Source organism: Lissotriton helveticus, chromosome 1_1 (assembly GCF_964261635.1).
Source record: "Lissotriton helveticus chromosome 1_1, aLisHel1.1, whole genome shotgun sequence".
NCBI lineage: Eukaryota > Metazoa > Chordata > Amphibia > Caudata > Salamandridae > Lissotriton > Lissotriton helveticus.
Genome location: NC_136057.1, coordinates 1,900,657,831 through 1,900,685,218, shown reverse-complemented (window position 1 = coordinate 1,900,685,218; position 27,388 = coordinate 1,900,657,831). Strand labels below are relative to the sequence as shown.

Sequence of the window (27,388 nt, the reverse complement as noted above, 5' to 3'; positions counted from 1 at the left end):
ACCACCACAACACTCGGGGACACCACCACAACACTCGGGGACACCACCACATCACTCGGGGACACCACCACATCACTCGGGGACACCACCACATCACTCGGGGACACCACCACATCACTCGGGGACACCACCACATCATCCCTCGGGGACACCACCACATCATCCCTCGGGGACACCACCACATCATCCCTCGGGGACAACACCACATCATCACTCGGCCCAACCAGAACATCACTCGGCCCAACCAGAACATCACTCGGCCCAACCAGAACATCACTCGGCCCAACCAGAACATCACTCGGCCCAACCAGAACATCACTCGGCCCAACCAGAACATCACTCGGCCCAACCAGAACATCACTCGGCCCAACCAGAACATCACTCGGCCCAACCAGAACATCACTCGGCCCAACCAGAACATCACTCGGCCCAACCAGAACATCACTCGGCCCAACCAGAACATCACTCGGCCCAACCAGAACATCACTCGGCCCAACCAGAACATCACCACTCGGCCCAACCAGAACATCACCACTCGGCCCAACCAGAACATCACCACTCGGCCCAACCAGAACATCACCACTCGGCCCAACCAGAACATCACCACTCGGCCCAACCAGAACATCACCACTCGGCCCAACCAGAACATCACCACTCGGCCCAACCAGAACATCACCACTCGGCCCAACCAGAACATCACCACTCGGCCCAACCAGAACATCACCACTCGGCCCAACCAGAACATCACCACTCGGCCCAACCAGAACATCACCACTCGGCCCAACCAGAACATCACCACTCGGCCCAACCAGAACATCACCACTCGGCCCAACCAGAACATCACCACTCGGCCCAACCAGAACATCACCACTCGGCCCAACCAGAACATCACCACTCGGCCCAACCAGAACATCACCACTCGGCCCAACCAGAACATCACCACTCGGCCCAACCAGAACATCACCACTCGGCCCAACCAGAACATCACCACTCGGCCCAACCAGAACATCACCACTCGGCCCAACCAGAACATCACCACTCGGCCCAACCAGAACATCACCACTCGGCCCAACCAGAACATCACCACTCGGCCCAACCAGAACATCACCACTCGGCCCAACCAGAACATCACCACTCGGCCCAACCAGAACATCACCACTCGGCCCAACCAGAACATCACCACTCGGCCCAACCAGAACATCACCACTCGGCCCAACCAGAACATCACCACTCGGCCCAACCAGAACATCACCACTCGGCCCAACCAGAACATCACCACTCGGCCCAACCACATCATCACTCGACACCACAACAGCACTGTCCTTGCTGGCTACCAAAAAGCATTGCCATAGCCAATAGGACTCGCATTAGGAAAGTGTAAGCTATTGGCTTTGTGAATAACAATGCTATTAATTTAGATATTTTCAAAGCCAACACATATTAAAAAAAAATGTCATTTACAATAACAATAGCTCACACTTTCCTAATGCGAGACCTATTGCATTGCAAATGCTTGTTTGGTATTGCAAATGCTCTCAGGTGGCCAAAAGACCTCCCCTGGTAAGCATAGTGTCAATTTGACAGAAGGAAAAGCAGGTTCTGCATTGTAGGATCCTCACAGATGTCCACAAACGTAGAATATTCCAGCCCATTTAAATGGACTCAGAAACATTTTCATCTTTAATTTCAAAGTATGTTTATTGAATTTTTCAGAACAGAAAAAGAAAGGCATGGCATAGCTAAGCACAATCAACAAGCAGGTTAAGCGAGCGAGACAGACAGACACGTCTTCTCTTAATAAGCGTTAGATGAGCAGGGTGAGCATGCTCAGATGTAAAGGTAGTGCCCGGAGGTCGAAAGACGCCCCTAGTCGGGGCAACAAGTAAACAAGCCAGCCTTAAGAACCCGCCCCCCCCCCCCTAACACCCCAAAACAACACCCCCCCACCCCACCAGTACGCCAGTCTTCCATAGCAGTCCTGTGAGGTATTGCAAGAAACATTTTCATCTTTAAAATGTTATGATCAACCTACAGGTGAAGGTAAACAACTCAATGTCCATAAACTGGTTATGCCTCCCTAATCAGCAAGACAGGATAGCTTTTACTGCATTTTTCTTCTTTAATGAAGTAAAAAGCAACATTACTGCACCTAACTGAAGGCAATCTTGTATTTTATCTGCTGTATACTTTTACCCAGATTTAGAGGTTGAAGTGAGTCATGTCAAGAGTTCAGATGCTGCAAAGAACAATACGCTGTGGCTTTAAGAAGTCAGCAGCTTCTCTTTCCAGCATGTACCATACTGTCAGTTTGCCTCGCAGCCTCAGTTCTTTTATCCAACTTGTTCTGGTGAAATCTCAGCACACTCTCTTGGTTACTTTCCCCAATTTTTCTACTTCACTTTTTGTCTTTATAGACTATTAATATATTTCAGCCTCTTTTCCTTGAAAGTGGGATTGTTTTTTCACTGAGGTGCTATCTCTCTTTTTGTAAAATGCCTTCTGGGCAAAAAAGGTATATCCAGACCCTCACTTTGTATGTATGGTGTTCTATCTAGTCGCCCTCAGTAAAAGAGCCTGAATTTTGACAGAAAATGGCACAAAAAAGCACGTAAGGACAAAGAGGGTTTTTGTTTCAGGAGAAAACTAGAGAACCGATGTCAGGAGGAAGAAAAGAAAAGCAGAAGGAAAAGGACAGAGAAGGGGCACCCTCATCTGAAACTTGACTTTCTTGTGACAAAAACGCCTGCAGAGGGAAATCTAAAGAGAGACTATGGAAAATCATAATCACCGTCATCCTTCTGGTTAGCCCCATTATTCCAAGGACACCGGTCGGCATCGATATATGAGTTGTTATAGACCTGCTTTCCGTCAAGGAACTTGATGACAGCACCAGCGACATTGACCACAACACCTCTGGTACCGCCACCTCCACTGAAACAGACATGATCAACTTCTCTCCCACGATCTCGAAAATGGTGCCAGCTCAGCAGACGCTGATGGGGAAACAATTGGTAGCGGGTTGCTCAATGCCAAGGAGACACCATTGGTCATCGTCTAAGAGATCAATCTCGATGCTTTCAACGTGAAGGTCGACATCAAGGCATTCTGATGCTTCTATTGCCTCTGTTTACCAGAAAGAGTTAGGTTCACTACCTAGACAAAAACTTGATTATACCAGCAGATGACGCATTAGAAGAAAAGCATGCACCTTAAGAACTTCCTTCAATCTCACCAACTGACCCATATATACCAACAACGCCAACATAGCAAACTCCATTGATGGTTCCGAAAGCCACATCCATGTATCCGGTTCCAACCAGATCACCTTAAACCACTTCACCCAGGAGATATAAAAGATCTCCTTCATCTTCACCTTTTTCAACCATTCTTTAGACTCCTATTGTACATAAACTGGAACTTCTCTGGCTGCAACACCTTTAAGGTTCTCGCAAGTAGCAGACATTCTCCCTCCAGGTTGTCTTAATAGGAGGTGTGACTCAAATAAACATGGGAGATAGGATTGAACATTGTTGGAATCTGTCTTTCTTTGCCGATGATCTCCCTAAAGACAGGAAGCAAGATATTCTGCAAATATTACTAGAAGGTCAAACTGTTTCCAATCAGTGCTGCAGTTAATTGTGCGGATCTTGCTGCAACAGTTGCCATGGCATCACATCTCTTCAACCAGATGCTCGGTTAAAGATCATAAATATTACCTTCTCAGGGCCATTTTTATTTGGGCCTCACACTGATTTTAAAATAGTTCTTAACTTTTCTTTGGACAGAGCTACAGATATGTGTAATACCAACCAGTTGTTTATTGATTATGAACCACTTATAGCTAGGTATGTCTCCCTCAAAACAAATAGCCAGATGCCCAATGTCATTCATCATGCTTTCAGATAGCTAATCAGTCTTCTAGTATAGCCTAGAGCTACTCCTAGTATTGCAGCATCTGCTACCTTGTTAGGAAATGTCCTGTTAACAGATATCTGTAAGGCAGCCACTTGGAAATCAATCCATACCTTTTCCAAACATTGTTTGGATGAAGACTCAAAAAATGACTCTTTAGTGGGCCGGGTTACATAAAAGAATATTTTTTCATAGAAAGATTAGAATAGCAAATTTCTATTACGAATAAACCAGGTGAAAAAGATCATTGTTTTGACGTTCCCAGTTTAGGGATATGCATGCTACTCTAGTCTACATTTATGATGATTATGTTTATTTTCGATTTCCTTGCTAACCACTATTTTGGGGAAGCGGTAGCGCCTGCTATTCTAACCTAGTGTGTGCATGAATATTAATGAGTATTCCATTATGAAAGGAAATACTTTTAATCAATTTCTTCATCGTTGGTATTTGTTAAATTCACAAACAACCCAGCGGTTTCCTCCATAAATTCAGGCTATTGATTAGGAAAATAGTGACCAAGATCCTTTCTATGATGAGACTTTCAAAATGAACTGAGATATAATGTCGCTGAAGTGTATTGACTTTAGATGTTCCCTTCCTTAAAGTGACGATGTGGCATTGCTCTGCATGAAGATCCTGACTGTATTCCTCTTTGTTTTCATTTATATATTTATTGTAAAGGAAACATGGTCTTTAACAGACCTGCTATTCCACCTCACGTTTAACATTTGTGTTTTAAAAATGACAGGATATTGGAAATAATACCAGAGAATTTTAAAACAAATTTGAAAAATAGATGTTTGTGAAAAGTGACCAAGATCATTGGTGCTGGAAGAGAGATTATATTTTTTGTGTGAATTTAATCAAAATGGCCATTATGAAGAACTAAGATAGCGGGGCTAACTGTTCTCTCACAATGTTGTCTTTTTTCCTTGTAACCTTCATAAAACTGTTTAACAAAACGTTCCAGGGTTAACAGATAGGGAACCTTTTCTTCCTAGGGCAAGTTCTACCAGTCCCAACAGCCAATCTAGTAAAATGAACAGCATGGCCTATCAGAAGCACCAGTTTACATCTGCATCTGGTGGGGTGAGAATGGGCCAGCCTTTTCCTGCTCCGTTCACTCCACAGGTAAGTGAAAGAGACCCCATTCCCAGCAAGCTCTTGCAGACTGTACCTCATGTATGTGTGCAGGACTTTCCCACACAAGTACTGGATCGCTATTCTGAGCTGTGTATTGTACTCTTAACATTCTGACTTGCATGGTGTTTGTGTAAGAGTTTGCATTGAAATACTGGCATGTGCATTTGGGGTGCTTCTTTTGTTCAGAGTGTGGCCTGTACTTGGTTGTAAACCTGGATGCTATATACATTAGTCTTTCCCCTTTTTAGCTTGGTGTTGTGGTGCAATACAGACCTCTGCCTGTTTAATGTGCCAGCAGATAGTTGTATTGAATATCCTAATCAGCTTTCTAATGGCATGCACTACCGTGTAGCAGTGGGCTGGTTTGTAATAGTCACATTCACATTTCTTCTCTCTCAGATGCTCCCCCAGCCCAGTCTGGTCCCTCCGATGGTGAGAGGTCCGCATGCGAACACCTATCCGGCTCCTGTTCAGAGGCCTCCGATGCCGCTCCCAAGCCAGATGTCCCCTTCGATGACCCCGGGCTTAATGAACCACCCTCGCCTGCATCATGTGGCAAGGGGACCTCCAGGGCCACCCTCGGGAGTCAGAGCCAGCTCTGCCCACCCTTCGATGAAGGCTGAACAAGACTTGAAGGTCAGTGCTTTGCACAAGAGAGCATTTTAGAATGAACCATGGGTGTGATTCCCAGCGAAGCTCCCTGGGCCTAAGACTGGTCACAGGAGAGCATGCTTGCAGTGTGCACTGGCTCTGGCCCCCACAGGGAGTGCCTTGTTCCAAAGCTCTTGTGTCCTCAGCATGTCCATAGTGAAGACAAAATCTTTCAACCTTGGCTTTGTAGATATTCAAGCCACAGATGACCAAGTTTATTACATGGTCAACCTTTAATGTTCTGAGGTAACTCATGCCCAGTTTAGAACAGTGGGTCCACATGAGCTAACCTTTGCTTTTCAAGGCTGCCTTTTTGAGACAAGTGACTGCAACTAGCCTGATTGGGCTTTGGGAAGTCTGTAGCCAGCGGCATGGCACAAGTAATCCCATCTAATCAGAAAGTAGCATTTACTAAAGCTTCAAAGGCACTGTTTTATCTGGGTGTGGCTAAAAGCATGTTTTGCTTCTTAGCACCCCAAATACACCCATTGGTTTAGAATGTTTCCTTGTGCTAAAGCCATAATTTATCCTGTGTAAAGAGTCAGTCTGTGTATGTCACACCCTTTAACTCTTTGGATCAGTCAGAGCTGACCGCAGCTGTTCTAAAACAACATTGAACGGATGGAAGCATTTTCTTGGAATTTGGCAGTCTTCACACTTTCCTCACTCTTGCGTTTTCTCAGTGTGTTGCCCCCTTTCCTTAGTTGTATTGTATATTTATCTATAGTCAAGAGATGGACACTTGCGTATTCTACTGTGTTAGTTTCTACTATTCCTTGAAGCTGCTCAGGAGTAATCAAATTGCACTTGCATGCTTGGTCGACTGATGAGCTATGAAAGTTGAAGCATAGAGTTGCCACGTCTTAGTTCAAAACCATGCCCATTCATGCTTCTTGGTCAAAAGCAGGAGTTGGCTTTTTTCTCAGCTCAACATCACCTCACCTCACCTCACCTTGGGGAACGTTTGCTTAAAAATTCCCTAACAAATTAGAAAGGAATTCATATTAGTGGGGAGTTGGAGATCACACTCAATATGGCGTCTGAGAAGCTCAATAAACAAATAGCACTACTGATGCAAAGAGGGAGCACCACCGTAACCACCAGCTTTGGGGCATAAATTAATTCACAGCTCCAAGGACAACAGTAATGAAGGGTCCTTCGTTCCTCAGTCTTTTAACAGTGATATGGTTTCCTAGAGCTCGGTCCTTAAACAACTACTTTGTGTCCACAATGCAGGAGTGGGAGCACTGAGGGCACATATTTATTATAGCAGGTTTAGTAATTCATAAATAAACTTCCATCTGTTGGATTTAGCTAAGTGAAAAATACTTCAGATTTCTCCCTCCGATTCCACTGGTGCAGGCTGGGCAAGTTTTGCACGGCAGTTACTGATTAGAAAAAATGAAAAATTACAATAGTAATATCTCAAGTTAAAAGAAAATTCATCCCTAAAAAGGGGACAATTATTAAAACAAAATCTGCTTACGTCACTCAGTTCAAGGCACACAATATTTTAAAGAAGGGACATGCAGCAGTATTGCCCCTCAAATGAGCACCTGAACCTGAATTTGCCATGCAAGTTTCCTACTCCAAGTAATATCAGAGCAGCATTGCCTATAATGCTCAGTAACCTGTTTTAATATATATAGAGAGAAAAAAAATGTTTTTCTTTTCCAAAGAGTGCTAATGACGTGGATATTATACCTCATTCGGTAACTCCTGAAATATCGGAAATTACTTTGGCTGCTGAAACAATGATTTAAATTTTATAGTTAAGCCTCTCCTGGTGCCTTCCTTTTTTTTAATGGCACCCCAAGGGATAGTTGTGCTCTATTTTTCTCTGACTAAAGTAGTGTTGCCCATTTTTCACCACAACATAACTCTCAGGAAGGCTACTATTACAATAGTTATCACTCTCTTGGTATGAGTGGTGGTATCTGTGGCAGTTTTAATTTTTACACAATGATTATAGTATCGCACAGCATAGCCATGTACTTTTAATTTAATATTGTAAATCTAGCCTAGTGTTCCCCTCCGTTTGTCACTTACTTGGTCTCAATTGTCAATTATTGATCAAAGACTCAAAAATGTAGTGTATTCACCCAACGGATTATTGGAAACAGTTTTGGGACTTCTGTTTAACAGGCAGCCTTGAGCCAGCAAGCTGACGAGATTTTGAAACGGTTGTATAATGGAACCATGCATGCAATTACCCCGCATGCCTTCACAACACCGTCCGTAAAATGCATGTGTCATTACCACGCATGCATTTTGTACGAAAATATTTACACCGTATATGTCCTCACCATGCATGCCTTAACCATGAAAATTTCGTTGAAAGGCATGCTTATCTGAAAGAAACAGGTTAGTATTAGATTCCTTACCTTAAAATATCCCCAGGCGTCAGACTGGATACGGAAACTTTTGCCTAGCAGTACCCTTGCGCGTCGGTAGGCCTCGTCTGCGGCTCCGCGTCAGTCGTCTGCGTCGTTGGAGTACTTAGACGCCGCCCTGGCGCGCTGATCCGGAAAAAGTGGTACCCTTAGTCAATTTTTGACTAATCTATTTCGATCATTTTTGATCTTTCTTCGAAGTCAAACGACTCCGACGGGGCCGGTAGGGATGCCCGGGTTCAAGCCCTGCGTCGGCTGCAACCGACTGATGTCGATTACCGTTCCCCATCGCCGGTGTCTTCATTGCCTGGGGCCCGGCCACGATGACAAGTTGTGCCCCGACTGCTGGGCCTTGACGTCGAAGACTAGGCGGGAGCAGTCCCGCAAGCGCCTCGAGCTCCGGCAATCGGCCCCGTCCCGTTCGAGGTCCCGGTCCGGAAGGAGGTCGAGGGACCGGTCGCGGGGCCGGAGTCATCACGGCTCGGAGGATCGTCACCACTCCTCGAGCTCCAAGTCCTCCGGTAAGAGGCACAAGAAGTCGAAGAAGCGACATCGCTCTTCCGACTGCCCCCGACGCTCGCGCGATGCGGCCAGGGGTTCGGGCGACACCGCCCACGCGGCTCCGCCGGAGCCGCGGGCGTTGTGGCCCGCTCCATACCCGCCGGTCCCTGGGCAGAATGTGACGCCGGAGGAGATAGACGCCTTCCTCACGGCCATGAGGTCGCTCACTCCTCCGTCTGGTTCCGCGGCCCCGACTAGGAGCCCATGTGGGCCAGGTGCTTCGGCCCCGGTGCCGTCGCCCACTTCGATCCCGGCGCCGCAGGGCCCCGCTGGATCCAGATCCGGATCGTCGCCGGTCGACCTTACGACCTCGCCGGCGCAGGCCCCTAGGGTGCCGTCCTCGGACGTCGTCGTCCCCGGTCCCCCTCTCGACCCGATACCGACGCCGGAGCGGCGTCGCTCGACGCCGCATTCGACGCCGATGGGAGATTTCTTCTTCTATGAGCCGGCCCCATCATTTGACCCTGAGTACCAGGAAATGGGTGGGGTCTGAGGACCCTCTGGTACGTGAGTGCCAGTCTTATCAGGACTTGGCAGGTGAGCTAGGGGATACCAGTGGTTTGGACACTTCGCCAGACACTGGTTTTGTCTCCCCTCCTACCGTGGCTACGGAGGAGGGGGCTGCCTATAGTTTGGTGTTGACGCGGGCGGCCAAGGCCTTATCCCTTGAACTCCCCGTCGCGGCCGTGAGGACTAACCTCCTCACTGAGGTCCTTAAACCGCAAGCAAGCTCTTCGGAGCCTCTGTTGCCGTTTAATGAGGCCTTGTCTGACGTTCTTCTGGGCACCTGGTCCAGGCCCGCTCCAGGTCCCCCTGTAGATAGGAACGTGGCCAGAAGCCACCGTCTGGCTCCGGGCGACCCTTGCTTCCTGTCCACCCACCCCACTCCCGAGAGCCCGGTCATACAGGCCTCTAACTCCCAGACCGCATTCCCGATGGCTCCCCCCGATCGGGAATCCAAGAGGTATGAACAGTATGGCAAAAAGATGTTCTCCTCTCCGAATTTGGGGTTGCCTCTTTGACGACAAGGCAGACAGTGCGCTTGAGCGCTTTAAGGACTCCAGGGCTACGGCCAAGTCCTTGGGCCTGTCGGCCCCGCGCTAGCAATCTGCTGCCTTTCGCGGCTAAGGAAGGAGTGCCACCACACGTCCTGCCAGCCACGGGCCACAGACTAACATCCAGCGCAGTGGCGGACGTGGTAACTGCCGTGGCAGTGCCCGGGGACAACGGCGAGGCCAGTCCACATCTACCCCTGCAGCATCCGCCTCAAAGCCCTCCTAGTCCGAGCTTTCAGGCCCACGTGATGCCATTGGGGGGCAGGGTTCGCCATCACCTCCTCAACTGGCGCAACATCACATCGGACAGGTGGGTGCTGCAAATCGTCCGAAGGGGCTACTCCCTCCCCTTCAAGGCAACCGCTCCAGCCATGCCACCGCAGTACTAATGCGTGTCGGGGGATCACTTGAATCTTCTGCGAGAGTAAGTTACGGCCCTCTTGGGGGCCATCGAGCGCGTTCCTGGGCCAGAAGTAGGGTGTGGTTGTTATTCCCACTACTTTCTGGTTCCCAAGAAGGGCAAAGGGGGCCTATGCCCTATCTTGGACCTACGGAACGTCAACGGCTTCCTCCGAAAGGAGAGGTTCAAGATGCTGACACTGGCTCAGGTCTTAGCTGCCTGGACCCGGGAGACTGGATGGTAGCGTCGGACTTGCAGGACGCTTATTTCCACATCCCCGTCCTGCTGGCCCACCGGCGCTACCTGAGGTTCACGGTAGGCCACGAGCACTTTCAGTTTACGGTGCTCCCCTTCGGCCTTACCAGCGGGTGTTCACGAAAGTGATGGCGGTGGTCACAGCTCATCTGCGCAGGTTAGGGGTTTGTCTTTCCCTACATCGACGACTGGTTGTTGAAGGCGGGCTCGCCCCAGACAGTCGTCAGCCACCTCCAGACTACGGCCGACCTCCTGCACCTGCTGGGGTTCTCCATCAATGTGCCGAAGTCGCACCTGTGTCCCTCTCAGAAGCTCCTCTTCATCGGAGCGGTTCTAGACTCGGCGCAGTTTGGGGTTTATCCTCCCAAACAGCGGGTTCGGGATATTCAGGCTCTGATTCCAATCTTTCAGCCTTTATCCCGAGTCTCGGTCAGGTTGACGCTGCGGCTTCTGGGACTGATGGCCTCCTGCATCCTTCTGGTGCATCACCCCAGGTGGCGGATGCTGGCTCTGCAGTGGGACCTGAAGTTTCAGTGGGCCCAGCATCAGGGCAACTTGTCCGACCATGTCTTGATCTCGGAGGGCACTGCAAGACGGTTGCAGTGGTGGCTCACGGACCGCGATTGGGTCAGCGGCAGATCCATTTTCCTACCCCAAACGGAGCACGTAGTTGTGACGGACGCGTCCCTCCAGGGCTGGGAAGGCCACATGAGAGAGGCGGAGATCAGAGGCCTCTGGTCTCCGGCGGAGTCCCAGCTCCATATAAACCTTCTGGAGCTGCGGGCGATCCGGCTTGCACTGAAGGCATTCCTCCCCTCTGTCCGGGGGAGTGTAGTGCAGGTGTTCACGGACAACACCACCGCCATGTGGTACTTTAACAAACAGGGCGGGGTGGGGTCGTGGACCCTATGCCAGGAGGCTCTGCGCCTCTGGCAGTGGCAGGAACATCAGGGCGTGACCCTGGTGATTTAACACCTGACAGGTTCCCTGAACGCCAGGTCGGACGAACTCAGCCGTCGGTGCATGAAGGATCACGAATGGCGTCTGAAATCCGACGTGGCGCAAGACCTCTTTCAGCAGTGGGGAGAGACCTGATTAGATCTATTCGCCACAGAAGACAAAGCGCAATGTCATCAGTTCTGCGCATTGGAATTTCCAAGGCGGCACTCGCTCGGAGGCGCATTTCGTCGTGAGTGGAGTTGCGGTCTGTTGTACGCCTATACCACTTCTGCCCAGAGTGCTGAAGAAGATCAGGCCAAAGTTGTGTTGCGGACGCGACCCTCTTTCCTGCCCAAGGTAGTCACAGCCTTCCACATCGGGCAGTCCATCACTTTACCCATCTTCTTTTCGCCTCCGCATCCCTCGAAAGAAGAAGAGAGGCTCCACCGTCTGGACCCAAAACGTGCGCACTCATTCTATTTGGATCGCACAAGCCAGTTCCGGGTGGATGACCAACTCTTTGTTGGTGACGTGGGCGCTAAGAAGGGACGGGCGGTGCACAAACGGACCATTTCTCGATGGGTCGTCTTGTGCATCAAGGCTTGTTACTCTTTGGCTCGAAAGGAGCCTCCTGTGGGGCTTCGTGCCCATTCCACACGGGCCACGGCGGCTACTACTGCCCTGGGCCGGGGATTCCCCATGCAGGACATCTGTCAGGCGGCTAAGTGGGCCTCGCTGCACACGTTTGCAAGACACTACTGCCTGGACAGCCAAGTCCGGAGGGATGGCTTTCGTTCCGTTCTCCAGGACTTTCTGGTGTGATCATTGGTTCGCAGACCCACCACCGGGGTTGGTATTGCTGGGGTATCTATTCTAAGGTAAGGAATCTAATACTAGCCTGTTTCTTTCAGATGCACAAGTTACTTACCTTCGGTAATGATATATCTGTAAGAAACAGTAGTTAGTATTAGACACCTTACCGCCCCACCCATCCTCCCCGTTCTGCGAACCGATATCTAGGGTTAAGGTCATCCCCTTTCAGGGCCCTAGTTTCATGGCACCAGTGTTGGTTTTTATCATGGCTCTGCATTTCTGGCACAGAAAAGCTGTGTATAAGAACTGACGTCAGCGTGCGAGGGCGGCGTCTAAGTACTCCAGCGACGTCATCCCGGCGCCGACGACAACGGACGCGGAGCCGCAGATGACGCCTACCGACGCGCAAGGGTACTGCTACGCAAAAGTTTCCGGATCCAGTCTGATGTCTGGGGATATTCTAAGGTAAGGAATCTAATACTAACTACTGTTTCTTACAGATATATCGTTACCGAAAGTAAGTAACTTGTGCGATAAGGAGCTTCCATATAAGGAGATCAAAAATATAGATACAGCAGAAAAGAGGGTAACAGTGCAGGCAGCTACCCACTAGAGGATTGCCAACTTTCAGTGTGCTCTCCTGGTATGATCAGGTGCACTGGGGTGAAATGCAGGACTTTAACAACTTGGCATGTATTCTTGAAAGAGATGCTTGAAGAGTTGGTGGCAGGTGGGAAAACCATTTTCAACACGACGTTCTGTGTCCTGCATTCCGCTGATAACTTGGCTTATGGATTCCAACCTGCGGCCTTATTAACAGACCATCCCTTCCTATGGTTTTTTTGTTTGTTTTCAGAAGTTCAGCTGGATTTGCTTAACCTGCCCTTTGATGGCAAATGCCTCTTCGGCATCTGTTTACCAATGCTTTGAGAACTGAAAAAGACACTGACACGGCCTTGGGTGCCTTCCAGACCTCCACTCCAAGGTGCTTTTTTCAGAGGCAATAGTAAAGGACAAGCAGTCACGCCTCCTTCCTAGACACCCTTACTTCTTTTCAGAGACGGCAGCAGGACTTCCTCCAGCAGTCTCCATTGGGATGTTCCTGAGGGGTGTACAGAAACATCAGCAATAGGGGCGGGGAAGGCTCTGGGAAGCGGCCTCCAAAGTCAAAAAGGGTCTCTCCCTCTGACCACGCAACACTTGTCGAGGGTAAGGCTCTAGGATTTCCTTCCCCACTGGCAGGAAATCACAGCAGGCAAGTGTGTCATAAGCATAGTGCAGCATGGTTATTGTCTAGAACTTCTCATCACCACACAACATTGAAGCCCCTTACCTGACCGCCACCCTCTCCCGGAAAACACCTCGGACAAGAGGTCCAAGCACTTGTTCAGAAGGGTGCCATTGAGCCAGTGCCCAACAGCAAGCAGGGTATAGGTGTGTTCGAGGCATGTGGGCTGCTGAATTTATATCTATGCATAGATCGCCGCCTAGTGTTGGGTCCGGATGATTGCACATTGTTGTCCTGGGAGAGTCTTCGAAGTATCACGAGATAGGTGGCTCCTCCCCTGGACTACAGTGCGCATGGGCATCCCCTCCATGCTCAGATTGTTTTTTTCCGCCATCGGGTTCGGATGTACTTTCTTAGCTAAGTTAGGAATATATATAAATACTCTTTCTCAAGGCCAAAAGGCCTTCGGGCGTCGGTATTGTCTTTCGTTCGGTGCCTTACACTTGTTTCCACAAGTCGTCCACGACAGATTGCCTTTCGACGACAGAGACCCCATCGACGATGGAACGAAGTACGTTCAAGCGCTGCCCCGTTTGCAACTCGAAATACCCTCACATCGATGTCCACCCGGTGTGCAATAAATGTCTCTCACCGGACCACGACGAGGCCAGCTGCATGGCCTGTTCGAAGTACAGATCGAAGAAAACTCTTCGTCTTCGACGCGCTGCACGACAGTCGGCGCGGGACTCTGCACCCGATCCAGAAAATATCTTCGGGGGGGGGGGGGGACGAGGAGGGTGTACGTGAAGAGGATCCTGCTCAGCACTCGGATCCCGCATCGGAGCAAGACTCACATTACGAAGAGGACGAGGGAGAACTCTACGTCCATGATGAAGACATCGTCGAGGTAGGAGACGACGACTCAAGCGAGGAGCTAGGCCCAACCGCAGTAGCGGGGCCCCATACAGACTCTTCCACGGCTCAGGTCGAGGCATCGCCGGAAGGCCTTAGCCAAGATCTTCATCCACGTTCTCTAGTCCTGCTTCAAGGCCTGACTAAGAACATTTCCAAAGAGCCATCGGTCGAGCGGCCACAATCAGTGGAGCAACCAAAACATAAAGACACAAAATCGAAACCGAAAGTGTTGACAACAACCATCGGCTCGAAGACTTCGGAGCCTCCCAAGTCAAAACGTGTGCTCGACCCCTCGGGGTCGACAGGGGGCGTCGACCCGAAGATCGGAGCGACTAAGCCTGTGTCTGCTGTTAAACACGTCACGCTCACGTCGAGGTCGAAGCCCGGCTCCAAAGATGGCGACTCTTCCAAAGGACTCAAGGCCCAAAAAGCCGTCGATCCGAAGATTCACAAGCCGCAACTGGTCAAGGCCTTCGAGCCGAAAACCACCCTCGGCACGAAGGAACAAACCTCCTCGAAGACCGCAAGCGTACCTGCTGCGCAGCAACGGATCGAGTCGACAAAAACCCACAAGCACACTGACCAGTCTGAGACGGTCGGATCAAAGTCGAAGTCTTCAAAGCAGGTCGGTCCGGCACCGATGCTTTCGGCGCCGATCAAATAGGGCCTGCCCGCAACGGCAAGACCTAAGGCTGTCCAACTCCCAAAAGCTACAGACTCATCCAAGTCACCATCGGTAGCTGCACCCGCCCAGCCTCAAACAGAAGACAATCAGTTCCAGCCACCGACCTACGATGAACAGTCGAAATTATACATCGACACCGACTCAGGCAGGCTCACCGTTTACAAACGGAAAATCAGGCCTGAAACTCCTATGGAGCCTTACAAGATACCACTAAAGAAAAAGAGAGACTCTACTACCTCTCCTATCCTTTTTGAACCCATACACCCGTATGGGCAAGACTATACCTACTCACCCACACCAGTCACTGAGGATGTGGAGGAAGGGGACAATGAGGACCAGTTTAACTATCCCATTGACACAGATCAGGATGAGTCCCAACCATGGGCTGACACTGTTGACCCTGATGAACCACACACCACCCCTGACACTCAATCATATGCAGTCAAGACTTCGCCTACTGAAGACACTGCTGCGTTTAACGCACTCATTGAAAGGGCAGCCCTTAACCACGATGTCGACATGCACGCTGACCCTGTGGAGGAAGACTTTCTTTTTGAATCGTTCTCTACGTCAGAAAGATCTGTAAAAACTCTGCCTATGCTCAAGGGTGTGTTCAAACATGCCAGCGACATTTTCAAAGAGCCCACTAAAGCGAGGGTGGTGAACCCCAGAATTGAAAGGAAGTACCGGCCTGCGCCAGTGGACCCTACGTATATCAAGGGCAAACTCCCCTTAGACTCCTTAGTGGTGGCTAATGCTCGCAAAAGAGCAAACTCTCAGACAACTGGTGATGGTCCTCCTCCGGACAAAGAGTCCAAGATCTTTGAAGCTTCTGGGAAACGTGTAGCGGCTCAAGCAGCTAATATTTGGAGGATCTCCAACACACACGCCCTGTTAGCAAGATATGACAGGGCCCATTATGACACGTTAGAGCAGCTGCTGCAACACCTGCCAGATGCTTATAAGGAGGGAGCAGAAATGCTTATACAAGAAGGGAAGTTGATCGCCAACGCGTCCATTAAGTGTGCGTTGGATGCAGCTGATACTGCAGCTAGGGCCATAAACACTAGCGTATGCTTAGACGGCATGCCTGGCTCCGCATCTCTGGTTTCAAGTCGGAAATCCAAACCACTCTACTTAATCAGCCAGTTAACCCTAACTTCCTGTTTGGTCCTGAGGTAGACACCACTCTAGAAAAGATTAAAAAGGACACTGACACTGCAAAATCCATGGGTGCTCTGCAGTCTCAACAATTCAGGGGCAGTTCCTTTCGTCGCTCCGGTAACAGGGGAGCTTCTAGAGGCCAAGCATCGCATCAAGCCCAATACACCAAGGGAGGCACACAATCCACCTATAACAAGAACAATAGGGGTGGATACCGTGGGAACAGCACCAAAGGCAGAGGACGTGGAAATAATAATACCAGATCCTCCGCCACTAACAAACAGTGATGTCACTGCCCCCCGACCATACCACACCAGTCGGGAGGAGACTTCAGCAGTTCCTGCCAGTCTGGGAAAGCATTACCACAGACAGGTGGGTGAGACAACTTGTACGTCACGGCTATTGTCTAGTTAACGTCCACTCCACCCAACATACCCCCAAGGCACGTCCTATGTCCGCAGAGCACATGCACTTATTGCAGCAAGAAGTCATCTCCATGCTGCAAAAAGGGGCCATAGAACTCGTGCCTTTAGACCAGCAGGGTACAGGGGTGTATTCACTGTACTTCCTAATCCCCAAAAAAAGACGGGTCTCTGAGGCCCATTCTAGACCTCAGACCCTTAAACCAATACATCCTGTCAGAACACTTTCACATGATCACTTTACAGCAAGTTCTGCCACTGCTCAGTCAGGGAGATTTCCTAGCAACCCTAGATCTGAAGGATGCCTACTTCCACATTCCCATGCACCCCAGTCACAGGCAGTATCTCAGGTTCACCATCAACAACCAGCATTACCAGTTCAAGGTCCTGCCTTTCGGGGTCACTACTGCCCCCAGAGTGTTTACAAAATGCTTGGCGACAGTGGCCGCGCGTCTTCGGAGACAACACATCCATGTCTATCCGTATCTAGACGACTGGCTTGTCCAAGCAAAGTCTGCCCAGCAGTGTGCCAGCCACATGTCCCGCACAATTCACCTCCTACACAGTCTAGGATTTTCACTAAATTACCCGAAGTCTCATCTTCAACCTGCCCCTGTACAACAGTACCTGGGTGCGGAAATAAACACTCTCACTGCCACTGCGCAACCAAACTCAGCGAGAGTCCACAGCATGCAGGTGCTGATTCAAAAATTCAGACCACAACACTCACTCCCAGCGCAAGTGTTCATGCAACTAATAGGCATGATGGCCTCCTGCATCTTTATAGTCCCTCACGCGAGGCTGCACATGCGTCCGCTTCAAGAATGCTTAGCACGCCAGTGGGACCAGGCTCAGGGACACCTGAGAGACCTAGTGTTGGTGACCGGTCGTGCATACAACTCTCTGTATTGGTGGAACACACAAAACCTTTGCAAGGGACGACCGTTCCAGGAGCTTGTACCACAAGTGGTGCTGACAGTGGACGCATCTCTCCAGGGCTGGGGGAGCTCATGTCCTCCATCATACTGTGCAGGGACTGTGGACCACACAGCAAAAGCGGTTGCACATCAACCTCCTGGAATTGATGGCAATCTTCATGGCGTTGAAAGCATTCAAGTTGCATCTCTGCAACAAAGTCGTGCTTATACGGACAGACAACATGACTGCAATGTATTACATTCAGAAGCAGGGAGGGACACACTCTCCGCAATTGTCACACCTAGCACAGAGCAATTGCAAGTGGGCCATTCAAAGGAACATGTTCCTCATGGCGGAACACCTCCCAGGCAAGGACAACCAGATGGCGGACCTGCTCAGCAGGCACAGCCATCAGATGCACGAGTGGGAGATACATCCCTCAGTGCTACAACCTTATTTCCAGCAGTGGGGTCATCCAGAGATAGACCTATTCGCCACACAAGAAAACGCAAAATGCCAAACCTTCGCCGCCAGGTTCCCACACCCGCAGTCTCAGGGCAATGCGATATGGATGAACTGGTCACACAGATTTGCGTACGCTTTTCCTCCAGCACCGCTCATACCGCTGGTGGCGCACAAACTGAGGCAGCACTCCATGACACTCATCCTAGTTGCTCCAACGTGGGCGAGGCAAGCCTGGTGCACCACGTTTCTAGAACTTTCAGTGGTGCCCCATCAGCGACTAAAACTCACACCCAGAGCCATGGAGACATTGAGCACCCAGATCCGCAACAGTTGAACCTTGCAATCTGGCTCCTGAGGTCATAGAGTTTGGCTATCTAAACCTGCCCCCTGACTGTATGGACATCATCAAGGAGGCTAGACGGCCTACCACCAGGGCATGCTATGCGGCAAAATGGAAGCGTTTTGTCATCTACTGTTCCAATAACATTAATCCACTGGATGCTTCCACGCAAAACATCATATGTTACTTGCTGCACCTCTACAAATGCAATCTAGCGTATAGTTCCATCAGGATACACTTAGCTGCAATGGCCGCATATCTTCAAAATAGACAGCACCTCTCCCTTTTCAGAGTACCGGCCATTAAAGCTTTTATGGAGGGACTCAAAAGAGTCATTCCTCCAAGACACCCGCCTTCGCCTGTCTGGAACCTCAACATAGTCCTCACCAGGCTCATGAGTCCACCATTTGAACCTCTTCACTCATGTGAGATACAATTTCTCACATGGAAAGTGGCTTTTCTGGTGGCAATCACGTTGCTCAGACTGGTTAGTGAGCTGCAAGCCCTCACTATTCAAGAGCCTTTCATTCAAATTCATGCTAATAGAGTGGTGCTGCGTACCAACCCTAAATTTATGCCCAAGGTGGCGTCACAGTTCCACATTAACCAAACTATTGAACTACCAGTATTTTTCCCAAATCCTGATTCAGTAGCAGACAGAGCACTACACACACTAGATGTTAAAAGGGCTCTCCTGTATTACATAGACAGGACTAAAGACTTCAGGAAAACTAAACAACTGTTTGTTGCCTTCTCTCCGCAGCACAAGGGCAACCCAATTTCAAAGTCAGGTATTGCCAGATGGATTGTTAAGTGCATACAGATCTGTTATCAAAAGGCTAAACGCACATTAACGGTTCCCCCACGAGCGTATTCCACACGCAAGTTAAGGCCATCCATGGCTTTCCTGGGTAACATTCCTCTAGAGGACATTTGTAGAGCAGCCACATGGACCACCATCCACACATTCACCAAACACTACTGTGTGGATGTACACTCAAAACAGCAAGCTGCTGTAGGTCAAGCTGTTCTAAGAACTCTTTTTCAGACTGCTGCAGCTGGCTCGGGCAACCGCCGCTAAGGAGGGTACTACTATTTATTCTATGCATAGATATAAATTCAGCAGCCCACATGCCTCGAACGGAATATGCTACTTACCAGTATGCATCTGTTCTTGGCATGTAGGGCTGCTGACATTTATATCGCCCACCCTCCTCCCCGGTGCCTGTCGCAGCTGTAGCACTCCATTTTATTCTCAAGCATGGTCATCACTTACTGTATCATACTCCATCTCTGCCACAATGGCGAAAAACAATCTGAGCATGGAGGGGATGCCCATGCGCACTGTAGTCCAGGGGAGGAGCCACCTATCTCGTGATACTTCGAAGACTCTTCCAGGACAACAATGTGCAATCATCCGGACCCAACACTAGGCGGCGATCTATGCATAGATATAAATGTCAGCAGCCCTACATGCCAAGAACAGATGCATACTGGTAAGTAGCATATTCCTTACTCACTTTACTTCCCTCCCAAGGAGGACTGCTCACTCGGACCCATATGGGATTTCTGAACATTTTCACATGGTTACACTACAGGATTTTATACCTGTACTCCAGTAGGGCGACCTCAAGGGCGCCTACTTCCACATCCCCATCCACTGCACCCACTGGTACTACCTGCAGTTTGTGATAGGTGGATAGCATTATCAATTCAAGGTACTCCCCTTTGTTGTCACCACCACCTCAAGGGTCTTCACCAAGTGCCTGGCTGTGGTGGCCGCCCACTTAAGAAGTGGAGGCATACATGTTTTCCCCATCTCGATGATTGTCTGATCAAGAGATCTGAAAGAAACGTAAGTGATAGATTCCTTACCTTAGAATTACCCCCAGGCGTCAGACTGGATCCGGAAAGTTTTCGTCAACAGTACCACTGCTCGTCGATAGGTGTCGTCGTGCGGTTTCGCGTACGTCACTGGCATCGTCGTCGAGATGACGTCGCTGGAGCTACTTGGAAGCGCCCACGCTTGCTGACGTCAGTTCTTTCTTTTTCTGCACAGCAAGCGCAGATCCGGAGAAAGCGGTACCCCCAGTCAATTTTTGACTGAGATATTTTTGGGACTTTTGTCTCTGTTTTTTGAGTCTTTAACTCCTGGTGTATAGAGATGCCCGGTTTTAAGTCTTGCGGGGCTTGTCCCTGCATGGTCTGTGACGGACCCGCACCATGAGTGTCTCTACTGCCTGGGGCGCGACCACGACTGCACGTCGTACCCGGAATGCCAGGCCCTGGCTCCGAAAACTTTGCGGGAGCAGTCCCGAAAGATGCTAGAGGCCCAGGAGTCGGCTCCGCGCCGTTCAAGGTCCTGTTCCGTAGAGGTCCAGGGACCGATCGCAGAGCCACCACCACCATCGTTCGACAAAGTCAAGTAAGGTGTAGCACAAGAAGTCGAAGAAGCATTGGCGCTCTTCGCCTTCCCCTAACCGGTTGCGCGGCATGGCTGAGGATGCGGGTGGTGCCTGTGCAGTTGCCGACAGCCTACCTGCCCTTCCCGGGTCCGTTGGTGACTCCGGCCCAGCTGCAGGACTTTCTGTCAGCCATGCCCCGCCGGCACGCGTTCGGGGCCCGCAGGTCTGACGGGGGGGGGTCCTCGCTCCTCTTAATAGCTGGCTCTGGCCCCAACGTCGTTGACGACTCCGGTCTCGATGCTGCAAGACCCCCATGGATCCATGCATGGAACCCACCCGATGCCAGGTGGCCTCATACGACCTCCACCGGCATCGACCGGCTCCCTGGCTGACGCAGTCTCCGGCTTCCACCCCGACGTGAAGATGCACCGGACCGGTGTCGTTCGACTCCGATGCCGATGGGGAATTTATATCCCTTTCTCCATTCGCCTCCCTCTTTTCCGCCTCCCTGGCAGGTTGGGGAGGACTGGGAGGAGTCTGAAGACCCTCTCGCAGCCCAATGCAAGTTAGACCTGGACTGGGAAGAGGATTTGCAGGACGAAGGTGAGCTGGAATTTACTCCAGAACCTGGCGCACTGTCTCTTTCTACCGTGGCTATGGAGGAGGGTGGTACATATTCTGTAGTGTTGCGTAAGGCAGCCGAGGCGCTCAACCTCGAGCTACCTACGGTGGCCGTCAGGACTAACCTCCTGACAGAAGTGCTTCGGCCGGCGTCTCCTTCAACTGAACCTCTGCTGCCGTTCAACGATTCTCTTTCAGATGTCCTTTTGGGCACCTGGTCCAGGCCCAACACCGGGGTTTCTGTGGATAGGAACGTGGTCCATCACCCAGCCCCGGGCGAACCCATTTTCCTCTCCCAACACCCTACCCCTGAGAGCTTGGTTGTCCAAGAATCCGCATCCCCAGGCGCATTCCCTTCCGCACCACCGGACAGGGAATTCAAGAAACTGGAGCAGTTTGCTAAGACATTTTTCACTTCCGCCAGTTCAGGGCTGCGGTCTGTGAACACCACATGCCTCTTGGGCCATTATTCCCACTCTGTGTGGGATACGGTTGTGCAGGTGCTGCCTGAGTGTCCGAAGGAGGCCTGGACGGTGCTCTCACAAGCTATTGCTGTGGGGACAGACACAGCCAAGTTCACAATTCGTTGTGGCCTTGATACCGCCGACTCACTGGGCAGAGTGATTTCCACGACAGTGGCGCTACGCCGCCATGCCTGGCTGAGGACAACTGCCTTTTCCAGGGATGTCTCGAACACTCTGATGGGCATGCCCTTTGATGGCACTCGCTTTTTTGGCGACAAGGCATAAACTGCATTGGAGCATTTTAAAGACTCGCGGGCTACGGCCAAGTCCTTAGGCCTTTCGGCTACGCGCACTCCTTCCGCTTCTGCTTTTCGCTCCTTTCGTGGGCCAGGAAGGGGCACCCAACACGTTAGTTTCAGAGCCACAGGTCTGTGCAGCAACAGTCTCAGCACAGCCGCGGATGTGGGACCCGCAGAGGTGGGTCACGGGCACTGCCGCCAAACCTTCCTAGTCCGATGTTTCAGGCCCACCTAGCGCCAGTGGGTGGCAGGAGACGCCATCACCTCCCCCACTGGTGCACCATCACTTCGGACAGGTGGGTTTTACAGATAGTCCGATGGGGTTACTCCCTCCGCTTTGAGACTAGCCCTCCAGCCATACCACCTCAGTACCACTGCATGTCGGGGGATCACCTGGCACTTCTCCAGCAGGAAGTTGTGGCCCTCGTGGCCAAGGTGGCCATTGATCATGTTCCGACGCCAGAAGTAGGTCGTGGTTGTTATTCCCACTACTTCCTGGTTCCAAAGAAGGACAAGCGCCTGCGTCTTATTTTAGACCTTTGGAACGTCAATCGCATCCTCCGGAAGGAAAAGTACAAGATGCTCACACTTGCTCAGGTCTAGTCTGCCCTAGACCAACAAGACTAGATGGTTACATTAGACTTGCAGGACTCTTACTTTCATATCCCCGTACTGCCAGCCCACCGGCGTTACCTGCGGTTCACGGTAGGCCATGAGCACTTTCAGTTCACCGTGCTCCCTTTTGGCGCTCCTCAGTGTTCACGAAAGTGATGGCGGTGGTCGCAGCTCATCTGCGCAGATCGGGGGGTTCCTGTCTTCCCCTATCTCGATGACTGGTTGTTGAAGGCGGGCTCACCCCAGGCAGTTGGCTCCCTCCTCCAGACTTTGGCCGACCTGCATTTGCTGGGGTTCTCCATCAGCTTGCCGAAGTCAAATCTCATCCCCTCTCAGATGCTCCTCTTCATCAGAGCAGTTCTGGGCACGGTGCATGTTCGGGTCTATCCCCCAGAGCAGCGAGTCCGGGACATTCAGGCTATGATTCCGATCTTTCAGCCCTTGTCCTAGGTTTCGGTCAGGATGACCTTAAAGCGGCTTGTCCTCCTGCATCCTGCTGACCCATCATTCCAGATGGCATATGCGGGCTCTGCAGTGGGACTTGAAGTTTCAGTGGGCGCAGCATCAGGGGAACCTGTCCGACGACGTCCAGATCTCGGTAGGCACTGTACAACAATTACAGTGGTGGCTCACAAACCAGCATTGGGTCAGCGGCAGATCCCTCTCCCTTCCCCAACCGGAACACACAGTGGTGACAGATGCGTCCACATGGGAGAGGCGGAGATCAGAGGTCTCTGGCGGAGTCCAGGCTCCATATCAACCTTCTGGCGCTCCTGGTGATCTAACTTGCATTGAAGGCATTCCTTCCCTCTGTCAAGGGGTGTTTAGTGCAGGTGTTCACAGATAGCACCACCTCCATGTGATATTGCAACAAGCAAGGCGGGGTGGGGTCATGGACCCTATGTCAGGAGGCTCAACGTCTCTGGACATGGTCTGAACGTCAAGGCATTTCCTTGATGGCTCAACACTTGGCAGGTTCTTTGAACGCCAGGGCGAACGAACTCAGCCGCAGGTGCATGATGGATCACGAATAGCGTCTTCACTCGGAGGTAGTGCAAGGTCTCTTTCAACAGTGGGGAGAGAACGTGCACTGTCATCAGTTCTGCGTGTTGGAATTTCCAAGGCAGCACTCGCTCAGCGACGCTTTTCATCACGAGTGGAGTTGCGGTCTGTTGTGCCCCTTTCCGCCCATACCACTTCTACCCAGAGTGCTGAAGAAGATCAGGCACGACCGGGCCAAGTCATTCTTGTGGCCCCAGACTGGGCTCAAAGAGTTTGGTATCCTGAGCTATTCAGTATGAGCGTGGATCCCCCGATCGTATGCCACTTAGGGACGATCTTCTGTCGCAGCAGCAGGGGACGATCCTCCACCCGAACCCGTCCAGTCTCCACCTACATGCGTGGCGATTGAGCGGCGACAACTGATTCCATTTGACACGCCTCTGGAAGTCTGTGATATCATTCTGGCAGCCAGGCTTCCCTCCACTAAATCGGTGTACGCCTGCGGGTGGAACACATTTGTGGCATGGTGCACAGCAAAGTCTGTAGATCCCCTTTCTGCCACTCTTTCAGAAGTCCTTTGGCTCCTTCTTTCTCTGGCCCAGCAGGGCTCTGCTCTGGGCACTATCAAGGGCTACCTTTCTGTGATTTCAGCCCTCTTTTAAAGTCCCCTGTTAATATGTTTCACAAAAGCATTACTCATCTTTTCCCTCCTATTCAGTTTGTAATGCCGCAGTGGGACTTGAATCTGGTTCTTACTTATCTGATATGCGTGCCTTTTGAGTCGCTTCACATCTGTCCTCTTCGTTTATTGACTTTGAAGACTGTTTTCCTGGTTGCCATTGTAGGAGAGTAGGGTCTGCAATCCTATGATCACCCAGATTTTTTGCTTTTTGCTTCACTGGTTTACGACTTTCCCTGGCTGTGGGCCTGCTAATCAGACCCACAGCCTAGCTGTTCTCTCTACTCCAAATTGTACCCAGGTACTAAATTGGCACTGGGCCCTCTCAAGTCCCTGTACCCAGGGCTGAGGTGCACCCAGAAGTCTCCCAGGGGCTGCAGCATGTATTATGCCACCCCTGGGCTGACTAACTAAATCAGACACAACTGGCTGCTTGACAGCTGGGGCAGAGTGGTGTACTCACCCTCTGCTGTAGATATAGTATTCCTATATCTAAACCTAAATGGACACACAGATCTCCTATCAGTCACTCCTATGGCAGGCCTTAACAATCCTGAAGGCAGAGTGATTGGAATCGTGTGAGATGGTGCTCTGGCATGAGCTGAGCCTGTCTGCGGCTTTCGGGATCCATCCCTTAGCCGTTTCCATGATATCGCATACCATATACTCTTAAGTGCATTATAATCCTCGCGGTTATATGCCAACTCTGGTATCGCTTTATCAAAACATGTCGAGTAAGGTGTCATACGAATTGAAATACTAACCCCTCGCCAATTCTGGCGACGGGGTTAGCATTCCACCCTTCTAGAGGGACACGACATGTATGTAACCTGTAACCCCGGTTAAAGTCAGACAGAGCCTTAGCTCCACAAAATGGATGCTGCCACCGAGACACAAGTCTGCCCTCCTGCTGCTGGGAGTCCTCCCAGCCCAGGAGGCAAGGACAAAGGGTTTCCTGCCAGGGGCGGTGCCAGCACCGTCCCAGACAGGATTTTGTGTATCCTAGGTAGGCAGGGCTTTAGAGGAAGGTGACTGCAAGTGGCACCCCGGTGCTCACTGTGCATAGGCCGGCTGGAACCAGTTCCAGCATGTAGGAGAGTAGGGTCTGCAATCCTATGATCACCCAGATTTTTGCTTTTTGCTGCACTGGTTTACGACTTTCCCTGGCTGTGGGCCTGCTAATCAGACCCACAGCCTAGCTGTTCTCTCTATGCAAATTGTACTCAGGTACTGAATTGGCACTGGGCCCTCCAAGTCCCTGTACCCAGGGCTGAGGTGTACCCAGAAGTCTCCCAGGGGCTGAAGCATGTATTATGCCACCCCTGGGCTGACTAACTAAACTGACACAACTGGCTGCACGACAGCTGGGGCAAGGTGGTGTACTCACCCTTTGCTTTAGATATAGGATACCTATATCTAACCCTAAAATGGACACACAGATCTCCTATCAGTCACTCCTATGGCAGGCCTTAACAATCCTGAAGGCAGAGTGCTTGGAATCGTGTGAGATGGTGCTCTGGCATGAGCTGAGCCTGTCTGCGGCTTTCGGGATCCATCCCTTAGCCGTTTCCATGATATCGCATACCATATACTCTTAAGTGCATTATAATCCTCGCGGTTATATGCCAACTCTGGTATCGCTTTATCAAAACATGTCGAGTAAGGTGTCATACGAATTGGAATACTAACCCCTCGCCAATTCTGGCGACGGGGTTAGCATTCCACCCTTCTAGAGGGACACGACATGCATGTAACCTATAACCCGGTTAAAAGTCAGACAGAGCCTTAGCATCCACAAAATGGATGCTGCCACCGAGACACAAGTCTGCCCTCCTGCTGCTGGGAGTCCTCCCAGAGCAGGAGATAAGGACAAAGGGTTTCCTGCCAGGGGCGGTGCCAGCACCGTCCCAGACAGGGTTTTGTGTATTGTAGGTAGGCAGGGCTTCAGAGGAAGGTGACTGCACGTGGCACCCCGGTGCTCACTGTGCATAGGCTGGCTTAAACCAGTTCCAGGGACACTCCAGACCCTGTGCTGGGGAAAAGCCCGCCAAGGAAGTGGGTGTAACCACCCCCCTCCTGGTCCCACCCCTAGGGCAGGACTTAGTCGCGTGCCAGCCCCTTTTTACAGGATAAAGGTAGAGACTGGCCCCCTTCCAAAACAGATCATCTTTGGAATCAAGATACTACTTTCCACGAAAGGACTTCACGATTTCTTCCTCAAGATTCTCCCTTGTGACTAAGGAGTAGTCACCCTGCATCCGCAGGCACCATCTAAGAACACTGCGGTCTGCTGCACGTCCTTCCTCCGGAATCCGACTGCCCAGCTCGACGAGACCCGGCTTCCCTGGCACCTCTGACCTCTACCCACCTCTACAGCACAGCTGAGAACCGTGGGTGCGACGAGACCTCGAGGGACCGGCCATCGCCAAGACTGCACGACTTCTGCACAGCAAGCCCACCGAGTAATTTCCTGGTGAGTGCTTTGGGGTCCGAGAAGCCCCCACCCTGAGCAGCTCCAACACCGAAGAGCAGCCCCCCAGCATCTCCACGATCGGCGTGGGGCCCTTCTGCTTTTTGCTGCTCACCGCGTTGTTTGGCTACTAGCCCGCTGGCTTGTGGCCTTCCGAACGACGCCCGACGACAACACTGCTGCTGGTCTGGTTGCTCCAGACTGGCCCTTGCTTCCCTCCATCGGAGAAGTACCCTGGACCCTCCTGGTCCGGCTAAGACGCCATTTTAGGTCCACCGCGTGGGCCTTGCATTTGCCAAGACTTGTTGCCCAATCCTGGGTCCAGCGACGTCGACAGCAAGAACCTTCGTGGGACAGCTCGCACCTCCATCCTGGTCGCCGACAACGCCTCCTGGTCCGAGAGACTGCAGAGCCCAGCAGCGCCCACTCACCTGACTGCGGTGACTTCGCCCGGTGCCATCCTGGTGCCCACTTAATCACTGGCTAGTGATTCAAGAACTTGGTCCCCTCTGCTTTCAGGTTTCCTTCTCCCTCGATCCAGGCTTGGATCCATAGAACTTTTCTTCACTGG

General features: G+C 51.2%; 1 protein-coding gene across 3 annotated transcripts in view; it reads left to right on the top strand.

The window, feature by feature from the left end:
• Nucleotides 1-27,388, top strand: part of PRRC2C (proline rich coiled-coil 2C) — a 1,522,187-nt gene that overhangs the window by 1,461,829 nt on the left and 32,970 nt on the right. For all 3 annotated transcript variants that reach the window (XM_078642844.1, XM_078642853.1, XM_078642862.1), the window contains 2 exons: nucleotides 4,917-5,046; nucleotides 5,458-5,694. In XM_078642844.1, coding sequence (XP_078498970.1) covers nucleotides 4,917-5,046; nucleotides 5,458-5,694 — 367 coding nt within the window. The remainder of the gene's footprint in view (nucleotides 1-4,916; nucleotides 5,047-5,457; nucleotides 5,695-27,388) is intronic.